This window comes from Strix aluco, chromosome 22 (assembly GCF_031877795.1).
Source record: "Strix aluco isolate bStrAlu1 chromosome 22, bStrAlu1.hap1, whole genome shotgun sequence".
NCBI lineage: Eukaryota > Metazoa > Chordata > Aves > Strigiformes > Strigidae > Strix > Strix aluco.
Window position 1 is genome coordinate 5,306,812 of NC_133952.1, and position 21,339 is coordinate 5,328,150.

Below are 21,339 nucleotides of genomic sequence, written 5' to 3' on the forward strand. Positions count from 1 at the left end.
TGGTTTCACAGATGATTGCCTAATGCTGTTTGTGTTTTCTCTTTCCTTCCTATTACCAGAGCATTTGTATACCTGAGCAATCTACTGTACCCGGTGCCTCTTATTCACAGAGTAGCTGTTGTTAGTGAGAAAGGAGAAGTACGAGGATTTCTGCGAGTAGCAGTGCAAGCTATAGCAGGTGAGATACTGAGAGCTTTACATTGCAACTCTTTGGTACACTGAATAGCTGTAGCTTTAAAAAACAGGCAAATAAATCAAACCATTCTCTCTTATGCTCAAACCTGAATAATTTTAGTGTTGCAAAGAACATTTGTTCCTTATTATTAACTTGCTTTTGAAATTTTTTCATTGACGTGACTCATATGGACCAAGCATGAATAAATCTTGAAATAGTGCTACTCATCAGGAACTTCTCAAATTATTATGTTGACCACTGAAGTTTATACCTGGCAACTAATGCAACACATCTTTTTAAGATAGCAAAAGGGATAACTAGTGTCAGTAAGTCTAAAAACTAAAAATAAAGCAAAGGTTTTCTTTCTGACACCCAGTATAAACAGTGGACACGGGTATATGCAAGTTTGATACTTGTGGTAACTTGCAGAAAAGTTTAAAAGTACCGAGTGTTTGCTCTTCTCAAACTATCCTTTTAAATGATGTGCTCCTCCATTGTCTGACTCAATAGCATGTGAAGAAGTTCCTGAACTGACAGTTTTCAGCACAGTATAAACAGAAATCAGCAGCAGTTTTCCATTTCATTGCCTCACTAAAATGTGCTGAGACTTAGGAGCTGCTTTGACATACTGTTTAATCACCAAGAATTACCAACTTTTCAGATGAGAAGGGTAAATATATGGGGATGGTAACTGCCTTGTCCAGTTTTGAACTGCCATTGTATGTGTGCCAGAGCTTCACTGTAGTCCATTAGTCAGCTGCTAATATTTTATGCTTTTCCAGTGTGAGTTGAGCTAGTTGAGTTTTCCTGTTGGTAGTTAGCCATGTCTTATCCCTGCTGGTGAGCACAGATACTTCCCATAATTTGTCCTTTCTAGCAGTGGCTAAGTGCCAACATTTCTTTATTGTTTAGGTAGGGTAACCCTGGAAGTTTCACTCTCCATGGGAACATATAATGAAATCTCAGACTCTGAAGATGTGTAAGAATCACTCTGACAGGGACTAAAACAGCAAGTGAAATAAAATCTATTTTAATGTGTACAAAAGTCTCATTTCTAGTTTAGTTTAGTCTCCTTAGCATTGACCAAATATTTCCAAATAAATATTCTATTTATACATCCAAATAGAGTACACCATCATTAATAGAAATGGAACTGGGGACATGTCTTGAAAAAGGGCCACAGCATTATTTGGTCCCTAAGCGAAGCTTTGGAACACTTTCTGAATCTTGGGATTTTTCCTGCAAGCATGCATTTACTGTGGGAAAAAATACCTGGCGTTTAACCAGGCCTCATTGTTGTTACTCTCCACAAAGAGGAGGAGGTTAAATGGACAGATTGTACACACAGAACCGCCTTTCAAACTTACAGCATCTACTTGTGAAGCTTTGCTAGTGTTACTGCTTAGTTTATGGCTACAGAATTTTAGATGGCAGTTTAGATCAATGTAAGTATGTATTCCCATGTGGGTTGTATTATGGTGTGTTAATTTACCTTGGGTATAATAATCAGAAGTAAGTAAATAATCAAAATGAGTACTAAAGTTTTGCATTCACAGTGCTCTAAAGTTAAGTATATTCTTGATGAAACTTTGTAGTTTCTCCTGTTGTTTTCCCACACTTGACTTCTGATGGATAGATTTCTGCTGTGATTTTTTCCAGCACTTACTGTAATCTGTCATTGGTTGACTGGAACCAGGCCTCTTCTGCTTTATGGACTGGTTTCTGTTGTAATCAGAATTTCCATTTAGATAACTCTGAGGGTGTTTCCCTCTCCTCCCCGTCATTATTTTTTCTTTTTATGTTTTTTAGCTGATGAAGAAGCCCCAGATTATGGATCTGGTATTCGACAGTCTGGCACAGCTAAAATTTCATTTGACAATGAATATTTTGATAAGGTAAGAAATTTTAAAATTGATTTAGGTTTCTTTGAGTGCAGTAGTTTGTGCTTCTAAATAAAGAATAAGTATTGCGGGGGAAGAAGGGGATGGCAAAACCAGAAACTGCAGGAGTCTGTTCCATGCCACTTCATTTAATTTTGCAGAGTGACTTTTCTTCAGTTGCGATGACTCGGTCTGGACTATCGTTGGAAGAATTAAGAATTGTGGAAGGGCAAGGACAGAATTCCGAGGTTACTACTCCTCCAGAGGAGATCAACAGAATGAACGAGCTAGGTAAGCAAGAAATATGTAGTAGTTTTGGAGAACTTAGGGGAAATCTGGGACACTCTTCAGTCAGTGAGAGAAAGGGGTCCTGAGTGTACTTCAAGAATATGATAGGTAGGAAGAGGTGTAACTGATGGGTTGCATATGATAGATGCTGGTGTTACTCATTTGAAGAACTCTGCAGGAAAACTGTTCCCAGGTATTTGAATCTTTTGATTATCAACAAATAATTTGAGCTCGAAAGAAAAACAAAATAGTGAAACGGGACTAAACTGTTGCCAGAAGGGATATTTTAAGAAAAGAAAGGAGGGGGGAAAAAAAAAAAAAGAAAAATGTGATTTCATCTGGGATGTTTGTGTCTCCCTAAGACTTGAAGTCAGCCACTTTGGATGGGAAGATGACTATGGAAGGATTCACCGAGGAAATTGGTGATCACTTGAAACTGGGTAGTGTGTTTACCTTCCGTGTGACAGTGCTACAGGCCAGCGGCATCCTTCCTGAATACGCAGATATTTTCTGCCAGTTCAAGTAAGAATTTGTCCTTATTTACAATGGGGAATTAATGGCTTGATAAAGAGTGCAAATAACAGTGGGCAATGGAGGGTCTGATTGAGAGCTCTTCAAATCAGTGGCAGTGTGGTGTAGCAGAGAAAAACACCTTGTCAGTTACTGGAATTCCTGTTACGAGCAGTACCTGCTGTGTGTTAGCGTGGTGTTAAGGAATAAAGTTTTGCAGAACGGAATTAAGAATCAGAGTGGACTCATAAGTTACTAGTTACAGATATCTTAAGTTTTTGCTTGATAATGGCTTTTAATGTGAAAAATTCAGTACTAGATTGTACCTATGTTGAGTTGGAATGGAAGCTGTATGACCCTTGACTAAATCAGTAGCGCTCAAGTGAAAGTGTTCTTTGGCTTAGTTTCGTAAGAAAGAGAATGAAAATGGGAGTCATAAAAAGAACAGGAATTGTCCCAAAGACTAGGGTATTCCTAGCTTTAGACCATCACTCAACTCCCTGTGAAGTTCTAGCAGAATAAATTTATGGGTTTCCTTTTAGCGTTGGGTTCACAGCACAGCAATCTTCGCTAAACTCTTCTGTGGTGTTTTGTTTGTTTTATTTTAAAGCTTTTTACATCGGCATGATGAAGCTTTCTCAACAGAACCTCTCAAAAACAATGGTCGAGGGACTCCCCTTGGGTTTTACCATGTTCAGAATGTAAGTAAAGCTTTACGTGAATAGTAAGTGCTGGTTGTAGCACTGGGAGTTGTGTGCATCCTTGTTAAACTCATAAGAGGTGTATGGGAAGGGGGGACAAGGAGAATTGCTGAGAATAGACAGTAGCAGGAGTGATCAGGTGAATGATGTAATTGCTAATGGAGAACAAAATACAGAATGATTCTGTGTGGCAGATTTAACTCTTCTGTTTCACCTCTACTTCCTGCCTTTGAATTCTCTGTTCCCTTTTCAGGATGTTCAGTGAAAGCAGTCTAGAATTCAGGAAATAAAAAATATGTGAATAGCAGTGCTCATGATCTCAGATGAACTGAATATATCTATTTTTATGAACTGTGTAATCCAGACTTGTAAGATTTCCTTTTTGTATGTCTCATTTTTTTTTTCTTTACTGTGCCTAATAGATTGCTGTGGAAGTGACGGAATCATTTGTGGAGTACATCAAAACGAAGCCTGTTGTGTTTGAAGTCTTTGGGCATTACCAGCAGCATCCTCTCCATCTGCAAGGGCAGGATCTCAACAGGTATTGTCCACTATTCTGGCATAAAGGCTGTTTGTGGTCATGCTCAGGTTAGCTCTGCAGTTTGGGCAGTACTTTTTCATACTCCTGAAATTATATAGCAACACCCTCATGAGCAGGGTTGCTGACAGAGGCCTATTTACCCGGTGTAGGATGTTTTGTTAGTGAGGGATGGATTTGTTCTGCCTTCTCAAACATGGAAAGCTGTTTTGCCAGTACAGCTGCATCCACCCTGCACACACTGTGGTGGTAGAATATTGTACTCAGCACTTCAGTGATGATCTCAGTGAGTTCTGGGTAAACCTTAACAATGCTCCAAGATGCAGTCTTCCCTCAGGGCAAGTGGCCTGATGCATAAACACAGAGACACGAGATTAGGGGGAAAACAGAAGGCTTTCAACTTTTTGACATACTAGTGCCAAAGTTGTGGAGCATTTGAATTTTGGGAATTGAGGAAGGGACCCTTAGTCATCCTTGTCTTCATAGCTTAAGGGAAGAGGCAATTGGCTGGCTTGCTTGGCCTGGCTAGCCCTCCGACTGAAGGCAGCAGCTGCAAAGAGGAAGCAAGTGCTGGTTTTAAGAGGAGATGTCAGCTGAGGCTTGTTCCTTTTCCTTAACTTGTTTCAGGAAATGCCTGTTACCTACTGAAACTTTCAGTGCAGAATGGGAGTAGAGCTGTTGGAAACTGTAAATTTATTTATTTTTTTTTTTTTTTTTTACTGACAGGATTAATTAAGTCAGAATAGAAAAAGGAGAAGTGTGCCGAGTCCACTTGTTTCCCTGACAGGTGATATTTACCTGTCTTCATGGGATTGTGAGGGTATTTTTAGAGACAGAAATGGATGGAAGGACTGTATGGGGGGGGGGGGGGGGGTGTGTATATACATACATGCATGTGTGTATATTTGTATATGTATTTTAGGTTTAGCTGCCTCTATATTGAAAACTCTTTATTTCTTTATAGCCCTCCACAGCCTTCCCGAAGATTCTTTCCTCCCCCTATGCCACTCTCAAAGCCAGGTGAGAACAGTTCTCTAATTCTGTACATCACATCTGCTACTGAAAGTGAAGGTTGTAGTGTTCTCCTAAGCTATTCAGGACACCAAGAAATGTAATGGAGTGTTGCAGAGGGCATTGGATCCATCTTTGCTGGCTGTCTTCTTTTTTGTGTGTTCTTTTCAACCTCCTCTTGCAGGAAGTACTTCTTGGTTTGTTAAAGGGTAGAATTTCATTCCTGAGGTGTTGACCATATTTCATGAGATCTGGCTGTGGCTCTTTATGTGCTTACTGAGCACTTGACTGGAATTTGTTTATTCATTAACTGTTTCATCTTTTTGCTCTCTAACATTCTTGTTTAGTGAGTCAGTCTTGTTGAAATGATCCTTGGTTTTCTTTGCTTAACTGTAATAATGCATGCTGAACTCTTTTGTGGTTTCTTTTCCATTTTACTCCTTAATTTCCTCTTTCTCCAGCTTTCTCTCACCTGCATATTTCTACCATCCTTTTTTTGTGTGTGTTCCATTCCCTTTGCAGACCATGAAAGAAAAATTGAGTTGATTAGGTATCTTATGTCTGGCTATGTAAACGTGCATGTGCTGAACGCGCTATCCGAGCATGCCAACGTGCTTGCATCCTCTGCTGTGGCTGCTTTCCAGGATGGAGCTGACCAGCTGCCACCTTTTCTCTTTCTGCCTGTTCCCAGTTGTCAGAGTGAGCGGGTTCCTAAACGAGATGGTTAGTAGCCAAACTTGATCTATGGTAGATGTAGAAGTAGTTCCAAAACATGCTTCAAAATTCCTTTTTCCTTATCTTTATCATGTAGTGTTCTTGGGGCTAGAAACTGCTCTGGTTGTGGTCATGGAAGGATGATGCTGTGCTTAAGTTTAGGGCTATTCTAGAGAGAACCATACAGAGAGTCTGTAAACTCCAGTGTGCTAGGTATCACGTATTTTTCTGTCACTGGATCTATTCCCTGAGACTTCCTGGACCTCTGACTTTTTTTTGTGTGTTCTGTACATAATTTTTTGATACTGGGATGAGAGATGTTGCATATGAAAAAACAGCTAGCTGTAGAGGAAATGTTCTGCTGTGTTCTATATAGGTTTCCTTTTTGCTCATCATCTTTTTTTGCTACTAACAGTACTGTTCCTCACCTATATCTGTGTTCTGTTTTATTATTAAAAAAACCCCAAACAATATGCTGGTTATTAATTGTGCCAGAGCAAGTCCATGAGAACTACTAGAACTGGCTTTCATGTTTAGTTAAATGTGTCTTTCTGTTGTTTCTCTCTTCTGGTGTTTTTGAGTTTCTCTGCTTAGCAGTAAACTTGAGTGACTTAAGACCACATAAACTTGGTGTGTTTGATGTTCCTCTTGCTGTCAACAGGACTGAGTCTAGCTGTTCATGTGCAGCCACATGGTATGATGGGTGTAAGAGAGTGGCTACCCTGAGAAATGAATGGGAAGAGTAAATGATGACACCGAAGCTTGCTACCTAGTGTGATGGAATTTTAGTGCTGAGAATAACTGATTCTTGTAAAATCTGTCCCTCTGACAGGGACAATATAGAGGTAGCTGCTATTTTACCCAGAGAAGAAATAGAATTCACTTGTTTTTTTCTTTCAAAAGAGACTACACAGACACACCTTTAAGGACCTTTTCTTAACTGGGGCCTGTTATGCCCTTCCAGTGCATGGGAAATTAAGTCATGGTGGAAGCTGAAAGATATACAGAGATGTGAAGACAGGAGAACCTAAAGAACATTTGAGCAAGGGAAGAATGGAGCTTGAGAGCCTACAAGGGACAATAGTTATTTGGCTTAATAAAAAGAATGAGTTTAGTATGGAAGATCAACTGCAGAGTTACAGAAATACCTGTCAGCATACACAGGAACTAAACTTTTAAAATGTTCCCATTTACAAAAATGAAATGAACAAACAGATAAGAGAAGTTGTGTAATGATAGCTAAAAGGTGTGATGTCCGTATGTGTGAAGGAACATCAGGTTATTTTGAGAATTTCAGTTATCCCGCTTGGTTTTTTAGCATGGTTTATCCCTACATTTGTATGAAAGGAATTAGAGGGGATCTGGCCAGTAGTAATCACTAATACCAAAACATAAGGAGCCCAGAAACATACAATTGGCAGAATTATGGCTCTGGAATAAGTCTAGTTCAGCCTTTTTACATACACGTTATCTTATCTAAACTGGTACAGGAGACTAGCAATTTGTAACATGAAGAAGTGAAGACCAACGTTTTAATTTCTTAGTTTCTTTTTTATTTTTTGCCTTGTGTGGGGAAGGGGAAATGTACTTCATGGGTGAGTAATGTTGCAGACGAACAGACCTAAGCAATTCTAAATCACAAACTGTTAAGCCATAAAGTAACCGATGCACATTTAAGGAAACTCTTTTACTGTGAATGTAGAGAAACTGCATATTTTTACAAGTTTCTTGGATACACTTTTGTTACTTAATTTTTTTTTAATCTAGTAACTTAGATTTAGAAAACACCCCTTTGAGAAATAATGACTGCTGTAAGCAACATCATTTTCATGGAAAAAGATGTGGTCTGTGTATGTACATAGAACATGTAGGATCATAGAAATGACATGTTTCTGTGAGCCCTAGGGTGAGCTTTACTTGTTCAGTCTTTGTAAACCATTCTTTTTTTTTTTCTTCTTTCTTTTTTTTTTTCCTGTCTTCAAGTGCCAGCGACAAAGCTAAATACTATGAGCAAACCTAGCTTGGGCCAGAGTGTGAGCAAATATGACCTCCTTGTGTGGTTTGAGATCAGCGAATTGGAGCCGACAGGGGAGTAAGTCCCATATTAATCTTTTAAGAACAGTGGGTTTGAGGAGTTTGATCTTTCACCCTTTGTTCTGTTCAGGCAGTGATGTTTAGCAGTCACTATTGGGTGGTGGCCTGGCCAGTTTGTAGTGATTGGATGTAAATTCTGCTGGCATTTGTTGTCCCCACTTGAAAGGACTGAAGAGACAGAATGACATCCTTTCACCCTTGAAGTAATCCTTCCACTTAGAAAGCCCATGCACACCAGCTGAACAGGTGTTGGGAAAACTTACCCTATGTAGGCTGTGAGTTTAGATTCTTTGGGTCACTAGAGACTTTATGCTCCAGAAGTCATCTAGCAGGCCCTATTTTATGTTCACCTCTGCTACAGAGAAGGTTTTCCCCTGACAGGGCTTTAGGGATTATTTTTACAAAGCCAGTTCCACAGAGTTTTCCAGAAGCACTGGAAGTACAGTATATGATACTTGGCACTGATACTGTGGTGCAATAGAGAGTCCAGTCCGAGAGTCAGTAGAAACACTCTTATTTCTTAAGATTTTATATGGAGAGGTAACTGTTGGCAGCAGAATACAGAGGAAGATTGCTGTGCTAGTTTACCTTTCCCACCAGTTGATTTCACTGTCTCACACAGGTATATTCCTGCTATTGTGGACCACACTGGAGGCCTGCCCTGTCAGGGGACGTTCCTGCTTCACCAGGTACTAATGAAGGCTGTAGAATAGCAAGTTTGATCTCTGAGGGGAGATTAGAATGCTAATGACTGGATTTTGCATCTTTGATGTCTTCTCCTTTCCCACACAGCAGTCTAATGATAGCTGTAGGGTCAGTCACCTTTCAGTCTGTACTTAGTCTGTTAACTTTGGGCTATGAGGAGAATATGTTTGGCCCCTAGTATATTGCTGTTTCCTTTGCTTATCGGTGTGCATCCCACTCATGAAAGATGAAAGCCGTTTAAAAATCAGGAACCTTTGGGACTGGATTTGTGCCTTCAGTGTGCTCTGGCATCTCTACTGAGGACACAGAAGGATCATGTGGACTCAACTTCCTTTGGTTCTTTCTCGCTGCATGTGACTATGAGACAGATCTACAAAATGACCATGTCTTGGTGCATTTTAAATGCCTGTAATAATCCTTAATAATAATTTGTCTTTAGCTAGATTCTAAAGATAATCCCAGTTAAATATTGTTTATAGGTTTATGTTATATTTTTTTCTACTCTCAAATTCTCAGTTCCTTTTCATAGAGTTTACCTGTGACTTGCATTTCCTCTCTTTCTTAAAATGATAGGAACAGTTCTTACAGTTTAGGAATAACGGTCACGTTCCAATAATTTCCTTTAAAAAATTATTAAAACTGTTACTCATTTCTGGATCTACTAGTGTCCTCATCAGTTACTTCCAGTTCAAACCAGAGTAATTCTATCCTCTGTAATTCCATTGCCAAATCCGCAATACAGGCAAACATATTTCAACTTCTTTTGAAACAGTTACACACAAAGCACCTTCTCCCTGGATAGCTGGCTTCTACATTTGCAAGAGTGGTATCTTGCAACCAACAGCTGGAGAATTTTTCTTTTTCAGATATGGTGTTTATTCCTATTCTACAATTTTACCTTCTTCCCAGCTGTTACAGAGCTTTGTTATATTTTGATTTGTACCAGATACGTGTGACAAAGGAGGGGAATATCTACGTGAGCAGTCGCTATTTTCTACTAACTTCTTTTGGTATATACACTTTAATATAGGTATATAAGCACACATTACCCAAGTATTTGCTTATTTTTGTGGTCAACTCTGATATATCCCAGGGATCATACATATCTTCTTTGAGAGCATAGCAACAATTTCAGGACTATTTTAAGTGAAAAAACCTCTGCCATTGTGGATTGAGGAGGGAGAAGTATAATTTCTGTTATATGTGAGAATATAATGTTCCTCTTAAGTTGATTTTAGGGCCCTGAAACACATAGGTGCTTGTTCACAGTTACAGACTAATTTAAATGATCTTATTTGCTTCATTTTTGCAGTATAAGTGCAAAATGGATATTGTTAGTGTGTCTGTGTATGTGGCAATACTTCACCAGTGTTTTGTTTTTGAACTCTACCAGGGAATCCAGCGTAGAATCACAGTCACAATTATCCATGAGAAGGGCAGTGAGTTGCACTGGAAAGATGTGCGAGAGCTGGTTGTTGGTGAGTATACTGTTTTGCATGTTGCTACAAGGAAGAAGAAGCACTAATGATAATTTCTCTTTGTATCAGATTCTGTCATGTTTATGAGTATTGGCTATGAGAGGAGGATTTTGAAAAAGATCGAGGAAGAACTTAAGTTTTTCAACTTTCACTTACAGCTGCTTGTTAATCATGTAGTCTGAAATTACATTTGGGGAAACAGATTCCTTCCATGTTTCAAGTTTAGTTTTAACTGATTCCCTTTCGTACCCTTTTCAGGGCGCATAAGAAATAAAGCAGAGGTGGATGAAGCTGCTGTGGATGCTATTCTGTCTTTGAATATTATCTCTGCAAAATACCTGAAGTCCTCTCACAGCTCCAATAGGTAAGTAAATAGAGTGAGCACTCTAGTAGGAATCTAAAATTTCTTTGACCTCTGAGGTACTGGCAGGATGTTTGGAAAGCTGTGAATGTTGCTAATTATTAATGTAGAATTTCATGGACACAGGGCATACAGACAGAGAACGAAAGTTGCCATAAATTCTTACTAAAGCTCAAGTCCACTGGTCTACATGGAGGATTTTTTGATAATGCATTTGAATTACTTTCCATGTGTAAGCACCATAAAGGGAGGATGGAAAGGAACAGCTTAAGGGAGCCTCAAAATTTAACCCAGAACTTTTAAACTGACATCAAAGCTTGTTGCTAGAATACAGCATTGAAGTACAAGGGCAATCTTGGGGGATGTATTTATGGATGTGTACATACCTATAGTATTCCTGGAACAAGCATGGGACAATTGGAAGCAAGAGCCATGCTTTGTAAATTAAACTTTATAATTTGTGAATTTATACAGATCTATCACAAATTTACTCTAGTTCTAATAAGGGGGTGTCTGTTCCATGTAACTGCAGTCATTTGGGCAACAGCAGGGCCCCTGTCTGAAGGTTTCTGGCTTCATGTGTCTCCTCATTAGGGTGCGTTGCTGTAAAGATCAGTCAGACTCCACATTGTTTTGCTTCAGTGTCTGCAACAAAGGGCAGTGAAGCAGAATGCTGCATTGCCGGCACAGCCTCTCCCTCCTCTGACATCAGCCAAGTCACTTGATCACTCCGTTGCTCTGTTTAGCTGGTACAAAGCAGTAATATCCCTGAAATTTAACTCTGAGCATTTCCAGAGGGGAGAGGATTGTTCTGGAGCCCATCTCTGCTGCAGCTGCTGAATGCTGGAGGTGGTATCCTTCTAGGAGCTGAAATGGCTTCTTCCTTCTCCATTAGAGGCTTGGACTTTGAAATACCACTGCGATATTAAAGGTGGATTCAGGACAGTGCTCCTACCAGCTGAGTGGCTTCCTGCCACCTAGTGACTGCAAACGCACACGGTGATGGGCTTTCTAGCAGTTATTTGCCTCCCACTGAGAAGTGGGTATTTTATTTTTAGTGTATTTGAATTAATGGATCAGTATAACTGGAATGTAGGGGGACTGTTGCTCATTTCTAGTCTGATACTACTGGATTTGCAGTTGGAAAGCCCTACACTTACGGTTCTCTAGCAATTTCAAGAAATTCCTGTATAGCTCTTTAGTTTTCTATTAGGTGAGCTGCTTGGATGAGCAGTGAGTGTGAGTGAAGTGAAGCTGCTGATCATCTCTTACCAAAATGCCAAGGTTTAAGCTGTGGGATGAGTGCATGGCAGGGTGGGGGAGAGGGATTGAAGCCCTGGTAAGGGGTATGTCTTGTGTTTGGTCGTTGTCTGCAGACTTTTTTCCTGGCTGGTGTGGTTTTTTTTGCTGTGTTTTTGTTCTGTTTTGAAGTCCACTTGTTCTGTTCCTCTCAGCTATTGCTTTTCTGTTCGGCTTTTGGCTGCACTAACTGAAGCTCTTTCTATGTTTTTACAGGCTCTTTCTTGATAAGGATATGCCTAGGTATTTTCTGTTTGCTTCCTTTGTACATAAAGATTCTTGAAAATAGAATGCTTTATGTCTCATTTTCTATTGCTGCCATTTCTCTTTAGCTTTTACTGAATTCTGTTAGCATGCCTCTTAGCTCTTCCAGAAGTAGTATACCTCCTCCTCCTCCTTTGTGTAAGGGATTTATTCAGGTACAATTCAGTGGGGATCTTATCAAGGTGAATTTTCATTCACACGTAAGAGATAGTTTCCTTCGTTCAGTCTTTTTGATTCTCAAAATGTGCCATTATAGTCCCTACTTGTAGTCCCTGCTATTTTCTTCCTTTGTTCTATATCAAATAACTAAATTTGGAATTTCTTACTGTCTCTGACTCTGTAATGCTTGCCATGTTTGAAGTACCAAGTCAAGGACTGAATAATTAGGTTACTTGAAATTCCAGCTTGGAGTTGCGCTGAACAAAAAGCAGTGGCTGCCATGTGACTGGCACTCAACCTCTGTTATTAGGTTGGATTTGCATCTGAAATTTAACCATGTGGTTGCTGCTGCTTAGTTTACCAGTTGGCAGGGAAGTGAGACATGTAGTAGCTGCTCAGACTGGATTCCTCTTTCACCTTCCAGACTGGATCCCAGCCAGGCATGCTGGCTGCACAATCTGGGACAATTTGCACTCTGCTTTCTATGTTCTGCCTCTTTGAAAAAGAGAAGACTTAAGTCTTCAATGTTCTCAATTCACCACCTTTCACTAATGCTAAAATCCACTTAAAAATCAGTTCTAACTATACGTTGGTGCCTTTTAACCTGTTTCTCCTGTTTCCCATGCTTTGCTTGTACTGTGCTCCGTTTTCCTCCATGCACTATTGGCTGTGCTGAAAGAAGTTTGCTCACTTCTGGTTTTTGTCTCCCTCTATAACTATTCTAGCAAGTTCTGGTTTGGACAGGCAAGACTGTGTATATTTAACTTCCTGGCTAGACAGAATCCAGTAGAGTAACTGTCTTGAAGCTATACTTGACTTGGTGTTCATCCAAAAATCACAATTTTGCTAAAGAAGGGCGGTTAGTGCTGCACTGATGAATGTTTACACCTGTGTTCTCTCTTCATGGTGAGCAGTCACGTTTGGCAAATGGTGCAGAGCTGGTTCAGGGCCTGGGGACGCTGGCTTTCCCATCTGTGGAGAACCAGGTTTTACTACTTTTTCTTCCACCCGGATAGCAGATCTGGAGCTTGCTAAAAGTTTACAAAAATTACTCTCATAACTAAGACATGATGAAAGATTAAAACATGGGGACTCCACACAGATTTGTAAAGGGTTAGAGGACAACCTATGTTGTTTGTCTAATCCAACTCAAGTGAGGATTATTACATTACAGTGCTTTTAAAGTTGCCAATTACTTAGCCTTTAGAATATGTTTCTCTTTAGCATTTTAGCAGAAGTAAGACATTTAGAAGTAATTTCTTAAGTGTGCTACTGCAAATGCAAGCAGTATTTAGCAGTATTCTCAAATTGTATTACTTGACTGCACAGTTCATGATGTCTCAGTGTATTAGCTTGGAATTGTGTAACTGGTGTCAGGAAAAGGGGGTTCTTGGGAACTTTTATTGAGATCAGAACTCTTTGTTTCTGACATGTCTGCTCTTAGGCTGCTTCATGTTTTTTCTTGTTTTGTTATTTCTTTCTTCCACCCCCACCCTGCTTTCTGTCATTTGTCTTTGGTTTAATTTTCTATTTTTCTGAGTTGGCCTTGGGCATTACTACAGAAACTCTTTAGAGATATAACTGTTTTTTTTAAAAATAATATACATGAAGCACCTGCTTGCTTTTAGAACCATGTCATTTGGACTTGAAATGGGATGGAAAACCTCAACTGCAAGGGGATTTGGGAGGGAAATTATATGGAGTTGATGAAGAATTAATACCTTCTTTGTCTATTACCGGTGTAGAAAAGCGTGCTGTATTCCTGGATAAGGGTACAGGGCTTCTTTCCAAAGGAACCTCCATTGAAATCAGTCTCTACATGTGAGAAAGGAGAAAGCTCATTCCCTTAAGCATCTGTTAGAGAGGAGAGAGTGTAATGGTGACTCTAGATCTAATGATTTAGCTGTCCTGTGTGTGCTGCTGTCTCTCATTTTTTACTTCAACAGGTGAACTTTCCTGGTTGCTGGGGTAGAACTGTGGGAGCGTTCAGCTCCTTTCTTTCCATGTATGAAATAGAAGAAACTTCTTAGAAGAATTTGTGTTAGATCTGCTAGATCTACTTGAAGCTAGTAGGGACTTAGAAATCTTTATCATTTCAATATAGGATTTATCCCTATCTATCAGTCATTCTGATTTGCTATCAGAAGCTGCTGCTTTTATAAGACTAAGTATTAGAGGGATCTCTTCTGTTGCTGTATGTTAGTCCTAAATTATGATGTAGAGTAAGTGTTGCTTGTAAAAAAGAATCCTCCCATGCACTTTGGAGGTCCGTCTGGGCTGAGTTGCACCTGAAGAAATAGAAAGGAATTCTGTCTGTTTAGAAATACTGTTTTTTAGTGCTGACTTCCCTGTAGTATTATGACACCTTTTGTTCTCTTCAGTATTCCCTCTTTTCTCTTTTAGATGAGTCTTCTTCATAACAGGCAATGGTGTCTTATGCCACACTATTTGAGGTAGAAGTAGGTAATCTTGGGAAAGAAGAGAAGGTCTTTGCTTCAAGTATTTGTTATCTAAGCCCCTGAGACTCATAGGAGGTCAAGGAAGAGATGCTTTACAGTGACCGATGAGAGGGATGGAGAGAAACTCTTAATATTGAGCTTTTACTGTACTTTTTTCCAGGACTTTCTATCGGTTTGAAGCAGTTTGGGACAGCTCCTTGCATAACTCGCTTCTCCTCAATCGAGTGACACCGTATGGAGAGAAGATATATATGACCCTTTCTGCTTACCTGGAGGTTAGAGACCTATGCCTTCCTTTTTATTTGTGACTCAAGTATAACTATTTGAGACAGCAGACAGTGTGTACCTGAGATAAATACTTACTGGACTAAGTGATTTTGATTCCCGAAGCTAGTAAAAGTGTTTATTAATTTTCTGAGAACAGGGTGGAAAAATCGTTTCACAGTTAACATCTTGATGTCGAGGTATTACTGCCTCGCAACAAATGTGAAGTGAAACTGTGGATCTCCTTACCTGTGCCTCGTTTTATCTATCTTTGTATCTAAAAATCTGTTGAAATCAGTGAATGCTGCTGTGTAGGTACTACTAGTGTTACAAACACTGGCCTAGCTCTTGGCTTTGCATGCAAGACCCTGTTGTTTTGTGTAGTACAATTATTTCACCCACAGGAAGCATCAAGAAATTTGACAGTTCTCTTTTCACAGAAACACATATGAAAACCCTTCACCAAAGACCCAAACAAGAATAAATTTCAAAAAGCTGACGCGCTGAAAGAGGGAAGCAGTGTAACTTGGCATAGTTGTCTTCAGCCACTCATTCATTACTGTTTTTTCTCTTAGCTTGACCACTGCATCCAGCCTGCTGTTATAACAAAGGACGTTTGTATGGTCTTTTATTCACGAGATGCCAAGATCTCCCCGCCACGATCACTACGCAGTCTTTTTGGCAGTGGCTACTCCAAATCTCCAGATTCGTAAGTTCAGTTACCAATTTTGGTATCAATGTTTTATGTCAGCGTACGCTTTTTCTCTTAGAGGACATGGAGAGAATGTAGCTTAGTTTTCTTTATTTCTTCCTTGAAAGTCTACCTAGTTATAGTTCTCCAGTCTGGTTTTAAACATTCATTTCAGTGAAACTCTGATGGTTTCTCTCTCTACTGACCCCTTTTCCAGCCTTCTCACTGAACAGTTGGGAAGAGAGATCCATTTTTCAAGCTTGCACATAGGTTACCCTGATCCTGACCTAGAATTTACTGCAGCAGCTGCTCTCTGAGTCTAATGGGGAGTGGGAGGGGAACATGGGGAAAATGCCATTTTAAGAGATCTTGTAGTCTGTCCTGGTTATTTTATGTCAAGGTTAGAATTCAGATGTAGTTCTAACTAACAACTAAAACTTTGTATTTGGGCACCACTTAACTAAAGCTAAAGTACTTTATTTCTGAAGATAATAGGTGTTTTTTTTCCCTCTGGTTTCTTGTGAACAGCAATCGTGTAACTGGGATCTATGAACTGAGTTTATGCAAAATGGCAGACACAGGAAGTCCAGGTAAGTGGTGACTGGGTGTTCAAGTGATAAAGATGCTGTAAACTGAAATATTGCAGAAAATATCATAGGCAGAACAGAGTAAACACTTCTGTCCTGATAGGAAGCAGTTCCTGTGTTTTATAGCGGCAGTGGAACATTGCTATTCCATAAAAAACTTATGCAAGCTTTTCGTTCTGACGTCAGTCTATGTTTACTATTGGGAAATCAAGGATTCACTGAAAACTTTACGTTTTCTGACACGGGTATGTCAGGGAACTGGGCTTGTACCCAAGTCATAGACTTAGGGGACATAATACATGGCTCATAACTAACACAGTTGAGACTTGGTTTTGCAGCAATGGAGTTTTCTCCTTTGTATTTTAAAGATATTGCTGATACCTGATGCAAGCTTAATAACTTGGAAGGAATGTAGTTCATGTAGTATCAGTGTATTTTACCTCTAAGACCTAGCAATTGAAGTCTTTCTGTTGAATTAGACTGAACAGGAGTTTGCATTATATCAGGGTCAATAGAAAATACCTGAATGAAGTAAGGAAGCTGGACTAAATCAAAACTCTTTGGGATGTGTGATGGCTATTAATGAAATCGTTGCCTTGTGTATCTCCAGCCAAACAGCAGAAATGTTGGTTCTTTGCAGATTGCTAGTTGGTGTGTTTTAGTGGCATCCCTCTGGCTATGTTTTTAATATGTCTTACGTTGTTTTTTACTGCTCAGGAATGCAGAGGAGGAGAAGGAAAGTCCTAGATACATCTGTGGCTTATGTGCGAGGAGAAGAGAACCTGGCTGGTTGGAGGCCCAGGGGTGACAGCCTCATTCTAGAGCATCAGTGGGAATTGGAGAAACTGGAGCTGCTGCATGAGGTGAGTAAAGAGATAGGGGAAGTGAAAGAAAAAGCACAACAGTACCTTTGAATTTGCCTTTAGTCTACCCACTGTGAGACCTTCTGAGCTGAACGGGTTCCCGAATGGGAGTTTGTTCTCAAAGTCAAGATTTAAATAAGTTCTCCCACAGAGAAGACACAAAGTGTGTGGCTGTCTGCTGAGTAGGATCTTCAGCTCAGAATTTCAGTGTATTCAACAAAGACAGATTCAACTTCTAATGCCATTGTAAACTCCCCTCCCCAGGGTAAATGTTTACTGGTATGAATCTTAATAAGAATGCGTAAGAATTCAGTGCCTGTAAAACAGGCAACATCCTGGAGCAGATGATACTGATTTCTTTTCTTACTAGGTGGAAAAAACCCGACATTTCCTTCTGCTTCGTGAAAAGCTTGGTGACAGCATCCCCAAGTCCCTGAGTGACTCATTGTCTCCCAGTCTGAGCAGTGGAACCCTCAGTACCTCCACCAGCATTTCCTCACAGATTTCAACCACAACATTTGAGAGTGCTGTGACACCCAGTGAGAGCAGTGGCTATGACTCAGCAGACATAGAGAGCCTGGTGGATCGGGAGAAGGAGCTGGCCACGAAGGTATAACATGAGAAAAACATCATGGGTCTAAATTGAGGTGCTAAAGATGATTGAAGATTAATGATGAGCTTCTTAGATAGCATGGTGAATGTCCAGTATTGTGTGAGTTTCATTTTGGTATGCTCTATATTGAAATAATCCATTCTCACCAGCGGGTGCTGGTGGCTAGGTTTGTGCTATGGCTGTACCTCATTCCCCTTCATTAGTAGTAAATGAAACTGTCTCATTTTATCAAGGGAAGTGATTATTCTCCTCTTCTGGGATTTTTCACAGCCGTTTAGAATTCGTTTCTTTTTTCATGAGCTACCAAGTGTGTCTTGGCAAATAGCCTCTTGTGTTCAAATTTCTCTGAAAATCTAAGTTTAAAATTCTTTTCTGAGTTGTTTGGTTTTTTTTCTCCTGCCTTAGTGTCTGCAGCTGCTTACTCACACTTTCAATCGGGAGTTTAACCAGGTGTACAACAGCATCAGTGATTGTAAGGTAAGTATTTCATGCAATACAATATACTGTATTTGTAATACAATAGCAGTATGTTTGTGGTTTGTGGAATCTGTTGATACTATGAAGAGACAAAACACTTCATTTTAATTTTCTTTATTTTCAGTCTGTTGGAAGCATTTGGCTATTTGGCATCAGGTTCCAAAGACTATTGCAGGAATTAGAAATGCTGTGAACTTGGGCTATAGTATGGCTTCTAGTTTATTAGCAGACTGGAAGTGCTCTTACTATCTTTCCCTGTGTACACTTGCCCTATGTAAAAGGATAAATAGGCTCTCTTAAAAATTCTGACTGTAGGCACAGGGGACACCAGGTTCCAAACTGGATAGTTTGATGTTCTGTTGAGGAAGTCAGGGTGTGAATAATCCGAAGTGCAGGACATTAGTAACGAGCTGTGTCTATAGAAGTGCCATTGTATTTTCAACCCCAGATGGGTTTATGATGCTTATGTGCAAAAATTTGACTACTGAGTAGGGAAATGGCTGATAGAAATACCTTTCTATTATCTGAGCCTTCGGCATGCTGAATGCCATGTCCTAGCCAGGACTGAACACTAACTAAAAAAAAACCTCCTTGTAATGTTTTGCCTATATTTCTCTTTGTAGTTGTCGGATATTTCTCCAATTGGGCGGGATCCATCAGTGTCAAGTTTCAGCAGTGCTACCCTCACACCTTCATCTACCTGCCCTTCTCTGGTGGACTCAAGATGCAATTCAGTTGATCAGAAGTAAGTATAGGGCATTAATAGAAAAGCATTACTTCTCAGTGCTTCACAAATCTGTCTTTGCTATGTTTTCTGAATTTTTTTTTTTCTCCCCCTTTCTTCCTTTTCCCTACTTTCAGATATTTCTCTGTACAGCCCCCTCACTTCATCTTCTCCAATCACTGTGCACAATTATTTTCCCCCATTTTGTTCTTTTGAAGTGTTTTTTTTCCTTTGTGCTGAAAGAACAGTCAAATGCTTGTCATTCCAGTAACCAGTGTGTAGAGCCCGCAAGTTTTTTTCAGAGTTCTGTTAAAAAGACCTATTAACAACAACCCAGCATAAACCAGTTTGGCCAGTAATCTCTGTTTGCCCCTCTCAGCTGTATCTGTGGAAGATATTTTTGATAAAATTGGGAATAACTATTTAGTGAAAGACATGTAATTTGTAACTCCTCAGTTTAACATCCCTCAGAGGAGGAGTGCTGACCAAGTAGTACATTTTACATCAAACCCTAGTAAGATGTATGTCTGTGGTGTGACTGTGTTTGGCGAGAGAAATGAGGGAGAAGTAGTGGGGAAACAACTTACCAGCAGTTATTTTAAGTTTTATTCGACAGATTTCAAGGGAAATGCTATTTGATACTGTACAAAAGGATCCCAATGTCATACAAAAGTCTGGACTGGAGGATGAGACTTGTAAGACAGGCTAGGCTGTAGGTGCACTTTAAATTCCATTGTCACATTCAGTTGGTTGTTTGTGACTTACTTTTCTTTCCGCACTTTTTTTTTAAAGGACACCAGAAGCAAATTCTCGTGCCTCCAGTCCCTGTCATGAGGTGGAACAGTTCCAGCTAATACCTACAGTAGAAACTTCCTATCTTGCTAGAGCTGGAAAGAATGAGTTCCTAAACCTCGTTCCTGATATTGAGGAAATCAGACCAGGGTAAGTTTTCTATTGTTGTGTGATCATGGCTTCCTGAGAGCTGTCACAAGGGCTTTGAGATTTGTAGTTTCTTTCCCCCGTTTGAGGCAGGTAACTTAAAGGGGTGATACAGAACTGCAGAGTCCTGTGTGATGGAGGCAGGATTGATGAAGGTTGTGTTGATATTTGATCTTTGCAGCATTCATTCCCTGCATCTACTTAATGAACAGGATTTCCAGTGACTTAAATCTAACGTCTGATATCAAAACCGTGGCTGAAGTTCACTGAAGTAGAGAGCGTTGTGGGTCCTTCTTTCTGTCAGACTTTGCATAGCTCTTGAAGACAAACTTCAGCTTGCTGTAGAAGAACTTTTTGATAATAGTTGCAGAAAAAATGTATTAAGGACCAAGTGTCTTATACAGTGTTTGCAGTTAACAGAGATATTCTGTAGGTGCCTCATTTAGGGGAAAATGTATTCCTGTTTATCTGTGGGTTTGTTTTGTTTTGTCTTTTTCCAGCTCTGTGGTCTCAAAGAAAGGATACCTCCACTTCAAGGAGCCACTCTCCAGTTCCTGGGCCAAGCACTTTGTGGTGGTTCGCCGTCCCTATGTTTTTATTTACAACAGTGACAAAGATCCTGTAGAAAGAGGAATCATAAACTTATCCACAGCTCAGGTGGAATACAGTGAGGATCAACAGGCAATGGTAAAGGTCAGTCTGAGAGCTGTTGTTTATTTACCCATAGAGCAGGAAGATTACAGGTAGTAGTGCATCCATCCCATCCTGCATGTCATCTCTGGTCTGAAGAAAATGCATCTGTGTCTTGGAGAATGTCTGGCATCTGATGATTCTGCCCACAAAGTTCCCAGTTTGTTCACCGTTTCTTATATTTTGGACGCAGTTGTACAAGAGACTGAAACTGCTGTTATGCACTGTTTTTGCTTTTATGAGCATGTGTTGGTACCATCACCCTGTGTCTTTGGTTTTTGTAGTTTTGTTTGTGTGGTGTTTTGGGGTTGTGTGTTCTGTTTGTTTTGTTAAAAAAGGCCACCAAAAGAACACAGAAACATCCTGCAAGGACTCAAATTATCTTTACTGGTCCATCTCAGCAGCTCTTGAAGTCCACACTCATAAGTTAAAACTGTATTTTGTAGAAGATGTCCCATTTGACTGACTAATAATATAATGGAAATGACCAGTGAAACTTAAATGGAAGATCTTAAGTCTTGTGGATTTTAGGAAACTCTTCCTCAGAGAGGAAGTGTGCATCAGCTTCTGTGTTTGTAGACTTCAGGATTTTAAATTGTGCTTAATATTCCAGACACCCAACACATTTGGTGTATGCACAAAGCATCGTGGGGTCCTGCTCCAGGCCATCAATGACAAAGACATGAATGACTGGTTATATGCCTTCAATCCACTTCTTGCTGGCACAATACGGTAAGAGGCAGTTCCTGGGCAGACAGTGCTGCAAAGCATAAAGGTGGTGAGATAGCACCTCACAGAATTTAGTCTTGTTCTGAAGAATCTGACAAGATGGGTGAACTGAAGGAGGGAGGAGGG

The 21,339-nt window shown here is 39.9% G+C and overlaps 1 protein-coding gene across 15 annotated transcripts in view; it reads left to right on the top strand.

Moving 5' to 3' along the window:
• KIF1B (kinesin family member 1B) overlaps positions 1-21,339 on the top strand; it is a 96,149-nt gene that overhangs the window by 69,432 nt on the left and 5,378 nt on the right. For 5 of the 15 annotated variants that reach the window (XM_074848478.1, XM_074848480.1, XM_074848479.1 and 2 more), the window contains 23 exons: positions 60-178; positions 1,985-2,070; positions 2,217-2,346; positions 2,706-2,865; positions 3,464-3,554; positions 3,977-4,095; positions 5,057-5,112; positions 5,626-5,826; positions 7,801-7,909; positions 8,534-8,600; positions 10,010-10,094; positions 10,353-10,458; positions 11,971-11,997; positions 14,797-14,911; positions 15,476-15,609; positions 16,120-16,181; positions 16,896-17,041; positions 17,412-17,651; positions 18,060-18,131; positions 18,755-18,876; positions 19,648-19,797; positions 20,295-20,487; positions 21,098-21,216. In XM_074848478.1, coding sequence (XP_074704579.1) covers positions 60-178; positions 1,985-2,070; positions 2,217-2,346; positions 2,706-2,865; positions 3,464-3,554; positions 3,977-4,095; positions 5,057-5,112; positions 5,626-5,826; positions 7,801-7,909; positions 8,534-8,600; positions 10,010-10,094; positions 10,353-10,458; positions 11,971-11,997; positions 14,797-14,911; positions 15,476-15,609; positions 16,120-16,181; positions 16,896-17,041; positions 17,412-17,651; positions 18,060-18,131; positions 18,755-18,876; positions 19,648-19,797; positions 20,295-20,487; positions 21,098-21,216 — 2,709 coding nt within the window. Of the gene's footprint in view, positions 1-59; positions 179-1,984; positions 2,071-2,216; positions 2,347-2,705; positions 2,866-3,463; positions 3,555-3,976; positions 4,096-5,056; positions 5,113-5,625; positions 5,827-7,800; positions 7,910-8,533; positions 8,601-10,009; positions 10,095-10,352; positions 10,459-11,970; positions 11,998-14,796; positions 14,912-15,475; positions 15,610-16,119; positions 16,182-16,895; positions 17,042-17,411; positions 17,652-18,059; positions 18,132-18,754; positions 18,877-19,647; positions 19,798-20,294; positions 20,488-21,097; positions 21,221-21,339 lie in introns of those variants that run through there. The other 10 variants (XM_074848483.1, XM_074848491.1, XM_074848492.1 and 7 more) reach the window with 3 other exon arrangements.